Here is an 11,200-nt window from a genome sequence, read left to right as displayed (position 1 = left end):
CACAGTGTTCTCTTGATAATCTGTACCAGACTAGTAATCTGTACTAGTCACCACAGTGTTCTCTTGATAATCTGTACCAGACTAGTAATCTGCACTAGTCCACCACAGTGTTCCCTTGATAATCCGTACCAGATTAATAATCTGTACTAGTCACCACAGTGTTCTCTTGATAATCTGTACCAGACTAGTAATCTGTACTAGTCACCACAGTGTTCTCTTGATAATCTGTACCAGACTAGTAATCTGTACTAGTCACCACAGTGTTCTCTTGATAATCCATACCAGATTAGTAATCTGTACTAGTCAGCACAGTGTTCTCTTGATAATCTCTTGATAATCCGTACCAGATTAGTAATCTGCACTAGTCCACCACAGTGTTCCCTTGATAATCCGTACCAGATTAGTAATCTGTACTAGTCACCACAGTGTTCTCTTGATAATCCATACCAGATTAGTAATCTGTACTAGTCCACCACAGTGTTCCCTTGATAATCCGTACCAGATTAGTAATCTGCACTAGTCACCACAGTGTTCTCTTGATAATCTGTACCAGACTAGTAATCTGTACTAGTCACCACAGTGTTCTCTTGATAATCTGTACCAGACTAGTAATCTGCACTAGTCCACCACAGTGTTCCCTTGATAATCCGTACCAGATTAGTAATCTGTACTAGTCACCACAGTGTTCTCTTGATAATCTGTACCAGACTAGTAATCTGTACTAGTCACCACAGTGTTCTCTTGATAATCTGTACCAGACTAGTAATCTGTACTAGTCACCACAGTGTTCTCTTGATAATCCATACCAGATTAGTAATCTGTACTAGTCACCACAGTGTTCCCTTGATAATCCGTACCAGATTAGTAATCTGTACTAGTCACCACAGTGTTCTCTTGATAATCTGTACCAGACTAGTAATCTGTACTAGTCACCACAGTGTTCTCTTGATAATCTGTACCAGACTAGTAATCTGCACTAGTCCACCACAGTGTTCCCTTGATAATCCGTACCAGATTAGTAATCTGTACTAGTCACCACAGTGTTCTCTTGATAATCTGTACCAGACTAGTAATCTGTACTAGTCACCACAGTGTTCTCTTGATAATCCATACCAGATTAGTAATCTGTACTAGTCAGCACAGTGTTCTCTTGATAATCCGTACCAGACTAGTAATCTGCACTAGTCACCACAGTGTTCCCTTGACCATCATGAGTCAATCCCTCTCAAACTCCACCACAGGATTTAGTGTAAAACACCGGTTCATCATATCAATCAGTGCCATTTGAGTTTAGTTAAGAATCAAAAGGAAGAATACAGAAATAAAATAGAGTGTAATCAGTGGGACGCACAATGGCACAGTACTCATTCAGTAAATGCACAGCTAAACAGTGTTTTGAGTCTGGATTTGAATGTGATAGCACATCTGATGTGCGGCTGGTATAATAGCTAAAAGAGGACTAACCAGACCGCATTCTGCACTGGTTTCGTACACCGTTCAGTGGATGTGCCTGACTGCAGTCTAGATCTGTCTCTTACTGAAAATGAATGGCCAATCATGAAAAGGTGACGACCACAGACTGTTGAGCAGCTGTCGTGTATCAGACAAGATTGAGCAAAAATTCCTCTTTGCAAAACTGCAACAATTATATCCTCAACTCCTAAACGATTAAACAATGTAATTAAAAGGAAAGGTGACGTGACACAGTGGGAAACATGCCTCTTTCCCAACTCTTTTGGAGTGATATAGTGATATAAATATTCTTATATTTACAAAATGCAATTAAATTGGTCAGTACAAAACTACTTGTACTTTTACACAAAAGTTTGTTTTTTGTCAGTTAAATAAAGGTTAAAGAGAATTAACAAATGACAGATTCTTGATTAAATTGCATTCTATAATATGTTCCAACTTTTCTGGAAATGGGGTCGTATTTAATCAGATTAATATTCAGCTATTACTTATTTTCCGGTAATAATGTTCTTTAAAGCACTATTAAAACTTTCAAATCATTAAAAAGGTTTCTGCTGTGATTACAATCCATAGAACCCTAACCTGGAACTTTTTCAAACCATTTTTATTAAAAAAAACTATAAACCATTTTATTTAATTTTTTATTATACTATATTTGAAATGATTTTTAAGCAGGCTCGGACTCTATAGGTGGAAAAGTGAAAGACTACATACTGCATTCAACATAATAAGAAAAGTGCAGGATCAATTCCCAGGCATTACGAGTAAAATAGGCCTATATTTCCCCTCATTCCCCCCGGTTTCATAGAGGTTTCAGTGACTAAAATGCATGTTTGAGCTTTTTTTTTTTAAAGCAACTTGCACTGATACATCTTAAAATATGTCAGTTCCATTGTTTTGTCTCAAGATGCACGTAATGTTTTTTTTTTCTAAGGTACGTTTATAAAAGCTACTTAAACCTCATAAACCTTGCTTAATCTAAGCCCTGTCTGTGAAACCAGGCCTTTTTTACTTTGTGTGTACTGTAACTTATAGCCTAAATAAAAAAGCAAGAACTGCTATAGAGGTTTTAAGTTATTTAGAAAGAACTCAGAAAGCAACATATAATTTGCTTTTACCTTTTACTTATTTGCAAGTGTATTAAGACGCCTAGCTAGCACAAACCACTGAAGACATCTTGCAGCACACTTGGCCAGATGATCTAAATGCATGAAATATCTCTTCTGATAGGCCTAAAGTCCCTCTGATGGTGTGTGTGCATCCGCTCGGTGTCCAGCCGTAGCCTGGTGAGCACAACCATAGGTCAAGTTGTAACTAACAGCATCCACATCACGTGTAATCACATTTGTGGAGAGTGGGGTAAGATGAGCCAGTGGTAAGTATCTCGGCAACTGTATACTTGTATTGTCATGTGTCCTTGTATTTTGAACCCACCCATCATTTCTGCCAGACTGTGAACAGGAGAAGCACATGGGAGGAGTGGAAGGCACTCATTTACTTTAAAAACATGAAAAAGTCAAATGTGAGCTAACAGATGAAATGCCTGTTACATCAAAGCAAATTTATCCAGGTCTAAAATATTAAGCAACATATAAAACCATGCAAATCATTTAGCTAAACATTAGCCTGAATTGGTGGTCTTGGCAGCTATGGGGCAAAGTGAACCAAATGATGTGGGGTAAATTGAGCCATCTTTTTTACTTACCCCACCATTAGGCACTGAAGTTAAAGTAAATCTCTGAAGTATACGCTGGTATAATTTCAATGTTATGCAACTGGTTTAGTTTATTGATTGTTTGTTTGTTGTTGTTTCTAGTTTATTTGATAGGGACTGTGTACAAGTACAAATCCTTCTCTGATGAGAACCAGAAGATGCTTTTCACCATAATCATATATATCTTTCCACCTGTCCTAATGGCCAAACATGTTCGACATTGCCAAAAAGCAACCATGCCAAGAATCTTTTGACTAAAATGTGTATTAACATTTAAATATTCATTCTAACTACATTTTTAATGTTATTTTAACAAACTCGCTGTTAGTCTATTTTTGGAAAGGTTGCAACTTTGGTGGTCAACATATTGTTTTAGAAATGCATAAATGAAATATATTTAAATTTAAACTTCATTTAGTTAGTTTTATATTTGTTATAGCTTTAAGAAAAAAAATGCATATTTGTAAAAGGAAATTTGATTATTAAATTAGTTTACTTATTAAATTAGTTTTTAAAAGAGGTAAATTATCTTTAAAAATTCACATGGGTTTGAATCAGATTAATTTACTAGATGGTGCAACTTACCCACTGACTCAACTTACCCCTATAACCTGGGGCAAATTGACCCACAGGAAACCCCTTTTTTAGAATAATTTGTCATAGATGCATTCTGAAGATTTAAAATGATAGGAAACATCCTGAATTTAGACTAGCCTACTTTACATACCTTAATTGTAAGCCTACTTCTGCCAACCCGATCACACTAAATGCGTCTCTATAGCACGCATTGTGTTTATCGTGCAATTTATACGCGAAAATGAGTTTTTACGTGCATATGATACGCAAGGGTAGGTTTAGTATCAATAAACAATTGCCATAATCATTTATTTAATAAAATCCAGAAATGTTTAATTTTCATGTTTAGGGCATTTTGGTGAACCCAATTTCTCAACTCTTGCATGCTGGCGAAATTTCGACCAAGGTCAACACATGTAGTCTAAATATGGCGGTTAAGATATATATATATATATATTTTTTTTTTCCAGACCTTTCAGTCGCGTTGCTGTGTATTCAGAGGGCGCGTGCTCACACATGCTGGAAAGCGTGTCTAAATCACACCTCAGTGCAACAGGCGCTCAAGTGGCGAATGTTTCCACGTGCCCATCTGCCCTGTCCTGCTGTCCTCCAGCAGGTGCGAACTTCTACATTTGACTAATTGCTCGACGGTTCGTCATCAGACAGCAGGGATGCATATCAGTAACCAACAGTTGAATCCCAATGGTTTTGCACTGAACAAGATTCCTCAAACACTTTGCATCTTCTGCATACAAAGCAACTTCAACGTCCGATTTCCGTAAAAAGAACAATCGAGGCGACCTGAGAAAGTTTCACATAGGATTTCCTCATCTTGGACCCTAGGCATTCATAACTTGTGGAAATCCTGTAGTTTAGACATTTATTTGGTCAATTATGAGTTTTGTAACTCTTAAATTATCGATTGGTGTTAGTTTATCTTTATGATTAGATTGCAATGAAAAGCGCGCGACCGTTTGTCCACAGACCTCACGCCATATTCACTGTTAAAAAGACGTGTTAAAAGAATCATAATGCTAATGGAATTATGAGCGAGGTGTGTATGATGCCACCACTTTACTTGACCAAACAGTAAACTTTCCCACGGGATTTTCCATAAGGTTAGACTTGCATGGGGTCAAAAAGTGAAGCAACACATATGGCCAGTTAAATAATTTTAGTATTGTCAATTTAGGAAGAGCAAATATCCCTTTGACGTTAGCCTCATTGGTGCGCATGTGCATGAAAACCAAGTGGCGTTTTGCAACATCTAATCTCCTATTTGCCAGCACCGTTGTGTAGACTTTCGAATTATGAATTGTTTCTTTGTTTTAAATGACACGCACTCTGGAAAAGCAGAAACTCACGTAGGCCTATTAGCGTGAGCTTTAAAAGTTGTGCTCGAACATCTATTTCTATTTTATGCATATTAAATCGCACATTACAAGTTCAGCTCAACAATATGTTTCCTATATTTGGTGTTTACTGGTTTCTGCAGACCGACAGAGCCGAAAGTTGACCCGCTTCAGGTGCGAAGGCCATTAATGCACGGAGATGTTGAGCATCGCCTCTGAAACGTTGAGTATTCTAGTCTGGCGCTGTTAGTGTGAGTGTGTTCGTTTTTACACATGTGTAGTGCCATAATATTCTGTTCCCACGAGAAAAACTGAAGTCTCCCATCGCACTTACACGGCTTTGGTTTTACGAAAATCTGCTTGAAAACAAAACATTTTAGTGAGAAATTAATCGAAGACCAACATTAGCTATCAATACTGAACAAAATATTTGTATTATATCATTTGAAGTTAGAAAATAGACCGCTTATCGTGAATTATATTAATAGCATATAGGCCTACGCGAGTTTTCATAATAAAATAGGCTACAATTTTGTTTTAGAACATTAGGCTAAACATTAAATTGTTTGGTGGGGAAAAAACTAAGTTTGGTTTTGGTTGGTCAGAGGTCGTGAACTTTAACGGGAGGAGCGTGTTGGTAAATTGAGTGTCAAGAAGATTGTGTTCAAAATAATGCACTGCATTTGGCTCTGTATTGACTTATTGGCGCAATAAAATTTACAAACGAGTCCATAAAAGCATAAGCGTTCTATTATGATTGGTTTTTCTAAGCAAACTTCTAATGGCATTTAAGATATGTGCAGTTTTCATTACCATGCGTTTAATATTCAAATTATATTATTATATTCAGATAGATAGGCTATTCGTAAAACTAAAGCTGTGCAAGTGATGGGAAACTTCAGTTTTTCTCGCTTAATATCCACTGTTACAATTGTTCTTTGATTTAACCTAATCGATTTATAGTTTCTTATCTTGGAATATATTAAAAGGGTAATTGATAACAGGAGAAAGCCATAAGGGGGGCACGACCATACGGTCACGCGTCATTGACACCTCGTCACCACCAATGACAAGCCAGCATCCCCAATAAAGGCCAAGGTTCGCGAGGACTTTTTTCACAGTAGAAGAATTTTCTCAAGCAACACAGAAAAACGGAAATATATACGATTGCCGGTTTATTTCATAATCTTCAACAGAGCATGGTTACTCCAAAAATGGCAAGTCGACGACCAACCAAAAGAGTGAGTAGCCTATTTCTTTCTTATGTCATAAAGGAGTGTTAGAATTTCGGAAGTTTATCTTTCTTTTTAAAAAAAAAAATGGTTTTACGCTTTAAATATATGGCTAAATTAAATATATATTTTGTGCTCCGTCTAGATCTTGAAACCGGTTATCGAGAAGAAACGGAGAGACCGGATTAACCAGCGTTTAGATGAGCTGCGAACGCTTCTCCTGGATAACACTCTCGACACGGTAAGAAAGGAAATCCAGTTTTTAATATTAACATGAGCACTAGAATGTTTCAACAACATAATGCGTTTACATTCACTTTTACAGCGACTTCAAAACCCCAAACTGGAGAAGGCTGAAATTCTGGAATTAACCGTTGAATACATTAGGACAAAAGCTGCGAGAATTAGTCGAGGTAAGATTTCTGTCTATACTTTATTAATTGAAGAGTAAACGTTTACCCATATTTTATATCTTAAAATGATATTATTGACCTTATTTGTGTGTAGGCTAGCTCTAGATTAAAGGGATAGTTCACCCAAAAATGAAAATTCTGTCGTCATTTACGCACCCTCAAGTTGTTCCAAACCTGTATGGATTTCTTTCTTGTGTTGAACACAAAAGAAGATATTTTGAAGAATGTTGGTAATCAAACAGTTGACTGCATTGACTCCCATAGTAGGAACAAAAAATACTATGGAAGTCAATGGCTAGTCAACTGTTACACCAACATTATTCAGAATATCTTCTGTGTTCAGCAGAAGAAAGAAATTCACACAAGTTTGGAACAACTTTAGGGTGAGTAAATGACGACAGAATTTTCATTTTTGGGTGAACTTTTCCTTTAAGTGCTGATTTTATATTTGTGTGATGATTCTAATAGATTGTATGTCTCTGTCTCCTCCCCCTCCCTATTTATCTTCTCTTTCTCAATCATCTAACCCCAAAATAACTTACCTCACACTCTGGCTTTCCATTCTGGGAATCAATAAACCAAAACCCTTTTCTTACTCCTAAATGTTCCTTTAACTTTGCTTTAAATTCTCGATTTCTCAAACGTTCCTTTTGAATGAACCTTCAATTACGACCATAAATCAAAATCTAATTTTATTCTATCTCACCTAAACACTCTATTAACCCCTTCCTCTTCTTGCTTCTTGCCTTTCTTCTCCTCTTTTGTACACCTTTAACTCCACGTCCCACCTCAGGCGACTCTAACAAAGACCCAGACCCACACGATGGGAGCGCTCCGACTCTCTCGTCGAGACCCCGTGTGCGTTTCGCTTCAGTCCCCGAGCCCATCAATGCCCAGACACCGATGCCTTCCAATCCAATCTACAAAGCAGGCTTTAAGGAGTGCGTCTCCCGCCTGGCCAGCTTCATCGACTGTGTGGATCCTTCACAACGGGACGGTTTCGTTCAAGGCCTGTGTCACCACCTCGACTCCTACAGCAACGCTCTTCCCCAAAGCAGAGTTTCCAGCAGCCAAGCTTCCCATCATCATCATCATCATCATCATCCATGGATCCCCAATGCAGAGTTGACGTGCAGATCAGACGTCCCAATGAGAGCCAACACTGAGCCCTTTTCCTACACCAATAGTTTGTATCCCACATCTTTTATGCTCCACCACCCTCATCCCACAGGACAGCCCATAACACATCCCTACCTTTCCCCTCCATACTCCATCTCTCCTCCACCTTCTCCTTGTTATTCAAGCAGCTCTCCTCCTTTCTCCAGCTCTCCCACATACGTCTCAATACCCTGCCATTTCCCTTTCCCTCCCACCATCTCACCACTCTCCAGCGACTCTTCATCATCATCATCCTCTTTCAGTCTCCCAACCCCTGTAGTCCCAGGTCCTCATCTCCAGGTCTCTGTGGGATCCCCAACTCCAGTGCGACCCACTGGCTCCGTTCCCTCCAGCCAACCCCGGACTCTGAGACGAGCTCTGTTCCACAACCAGACACACTCTCTGTGGAGACCCTGGTGAGCAGAACTCAAAATACTTAGAGACTTAAAGCTCAGCAGTGAGCAACATCTTCCCATCAGAGTTCCCTGGGCTTCACATGGAAAAGACATCAGGAATGCACATGGAAAGGTGAAGGTGAGAAACAGCTCTGTGATGATCTCGGCTGTGTTCATGTATGTGCTTCTGCATTCCCACTGTCACATTCCTTTATTCTGCATACTGTTTTCCTATCTAAAATTCTTTATTGTGTACAAATTGTGTAAATATATTTATTTTGTCCCTATTGTACATTGTATAAATTAATTGTGCTTTTTTCACTTATTAAATCTATATAATTTTGTTAATTTGTATGACTCCTCTTTATACACACACTCTTTATACACACACTATCTATTTACAAAAAAATATTTTTTTTTTCTTGGGTCATAATGTCAGCAATAAATTTATAAACCAAGACAAATTGCCATCTGCTGGTCAAAAACACTGTTCCCATTTATGTGGTGACCTGATTTCTGGGGGTCATTTTCAGTGAAATATCATTTATTATCTATGAATTAAAAACAGGGACTTTTAATTTGTATGTTATGGGTTCCATATAGGCTACTGTTATTGTAATATTTATGATGATGTTTGCTGGTCCAACTGGTTTCACCAAATATCACTATGAAAACATATTGAAACAGCTAAAATTATAACTTTGCAAAAACACAATGTAAAAATAAATATGAGAACATAATACTGTATTTAATATATATTTTAAAAACATTTTCTAATTGGATTTAATATTTTCACAAACTGAATATTCTATGAATATACTGTAAATATGACCTATAGTAATTACACCTTTTTTTTTTCAAATGTTATTTTATGTTTGTGCTTTTTGTAAATGGACCTCCACCATCCCTAATAGGCTTCTTTTGCATCTTAGGCACATTTTGAGCACTAAGCATGTGTTTTTTGCAAATGTAATTAAGTCTAATTGCAAATGTCTAATTGGTTGAGTTTTTTTTGTTTTGTTTTGTGCAAAACAATCCCACACCCTGTCCAGGCCCTGTTATATAGTGCATGCAAACAATATTACATTGAAAACTATATTTGTCTCTTTGATATTTGATTATAACAGTGCTTGCTCAAGTCTCGTCGAAAGTTCGTCATCGCTGGTGTTTACGTTGCGTTGGTACAACTACCTTGTAACCAATCACGTCAACGGACAGGCAGGCTTTCATTAACTATATCATTAACTATACGACCGCTCTGAAGCAGTGGAGTAAAGAGAAAGTCAGGTTATCCTGGTGTATTTTTAGTTGATATAAAAAATCAGGTAGCCTACATTTAGCTGACATGGTTTGTGTAACATTTATGTAGCAGCTTTCCTATAAGCCCAGGAAAGGTGGTACGGTGTTCTTAACGCATAAACAATGTCCACACAGCGGTATCCGTTTGAACAGTTTGTTGTCCATTTAATGAGATGTATGTTACAGAGTTTAAAAGGCATTGGTTCTATGCTAAGAACCATATATTCCCTTCCTGATTCAACCCCGTTTATAAATTGAGATTGAACCGGATTGAACATGTGTGGCTTTCACCTGCGCCACTGGTGCACACCGCCATCTAGTGGTTGAACAAATTACATTTGGCTCCTACAATTAATAACATTATTAGCTGTTTGATAAAATAGTCAAGCAAAAGGCTAATCATATTAATTACCGTTATGTGTCCGACGTTGTAGAGAGCGATACATAAAATGCATTACCATTCTGGTACGATGAGTGAGTGGAGGCGGGGCTCATTTGAATATTCATTGAATATTCTGTGTATACTATATGAAGCAAGGATAGAGTTACATTCGAGCTTTAAGGCATGAATATTTTTTTTCACAGGAAAAAAACGTTGAAATATCTCATTTTGGTGATCAAAGATGAGTTTTAAGGGATCAAATTATTGACTATAATTGAACCCGCGTAGGCCTACTTCATTGTAGCTCGCACATCCCCTCTGTTGGTGAAAAATGATCATTACTACACGACTGTTCTGACAACCAGCAGTCTGATGTAAGTCTGGCTTTCTGCACTGTATTTTGCGGTTTGGTTTGAAGGTGCTGTAAAATGCGGACATTTCGGGACAGGACTCCAAAAACCGGGACCTTGACCTCTGGTCTAACATCTAACCCCCGAAAAACGAAAAATGCTGCAACAATTGTAACATTATTACACCATACTAGATTTGTTTTACGCCTCACGTGATGTATTACTTATGCATGTTCGTAGCTTGGAGATAAATGGCAAATTCCAAACGGAAGTGATATTCCCTACTCCCTTCGAAGGACAGAGCCCTAGTGTGGACTTTGGAGTGAGCATGGCACTGTAGTTTAAAGGTGCATTGTCTAATATTTAGGAGGATCTGTTGACAGAAATGCCATATCATAAACATATTGTTTTCAGTGGTGTATAAAGATCTTACATAATGGACCGTTATGTTTTTATTATATACCTCAGAATGAGCCATTTCTATCTACACACAGCACGGATCCCCTTACATCGACATGTTACAGGAGCCCTAAACGGACAAATGCATTTCGTCACTATGTGGTTCTTCGTGCAAATAAGCTAGCTAAAGTCAGCGAATAAAACACTGACACAATGATCAACAAGTAACAATAATATTCCCAATATCGTTTTACTGAATAATTGAGTAAACACAATTTCTTAATAATAATAATAAACAGAGAAATCCAAGAGGGTCCTCACACTATCGGTGCTCGGGCCCTAATTAAAGGGGTGGTTCAGAATTTTGGACATCGGGCCTCATTTCCAAGTTAGCCTTAGTGTTATTTATCAGTGGAGACAGTTTTCAAAAAAATTCATCCAGTCCTTCCAGTTGCAT

General features: G+C 37.8%; 1 protein-coding gene across 1 annotated transcript; it reads left to right on the top strand.

Annotated features, from left to right (window-relative positions):
• The first annotated feature begins 6,189 nt into the window (after nt 1-6,189).
• Nucleotides 6,190-8,457, top strand: her1 (hairy-related 1). The gene is made up of 4 exons (XM_056247292.1): nt 6,190-6,356; nt 6,493-6,588; nt 6,673-6,760; nt 7,554-8,457. Exons 1-4 carry the CDS (start codon nt 6,315-6,317, stop codon nt 8,336-8,338), a joined length of 1,011 nt encoding a protein of 336 aa, XP_056103267.1. The 5' UTR covers nt 6,190-6,314; the 3' UTR covers nt 8,339-8,457.
• Nucleotides 8,458-11,200: the final 2,743 nt, after the last annotated feature.

This window comes from Rhinichthys klamathensis, unplaced genomic scaffold (assembly GCF_029890125.1).
Source record: "Rhinichthys klamathensis goyatoka isolate OS25496 unplaced genomic scaffold, OSU_Roscu_1.1 h1tg000046l_1, whole genome shotgun sequence".
Taxonomy (NCBI): Eukaryota; Metazoa; Chordata; class Actinopteri; order Cypriniformes; family Leuciscidae; genus Rhinichthys; species Rhinichthys klamathensis.
The sequence above is the reverse complement of the archived record's forward strand: the minus strand, read 5'-3'. Positions and strand labels throughout refer to the sequence as shown.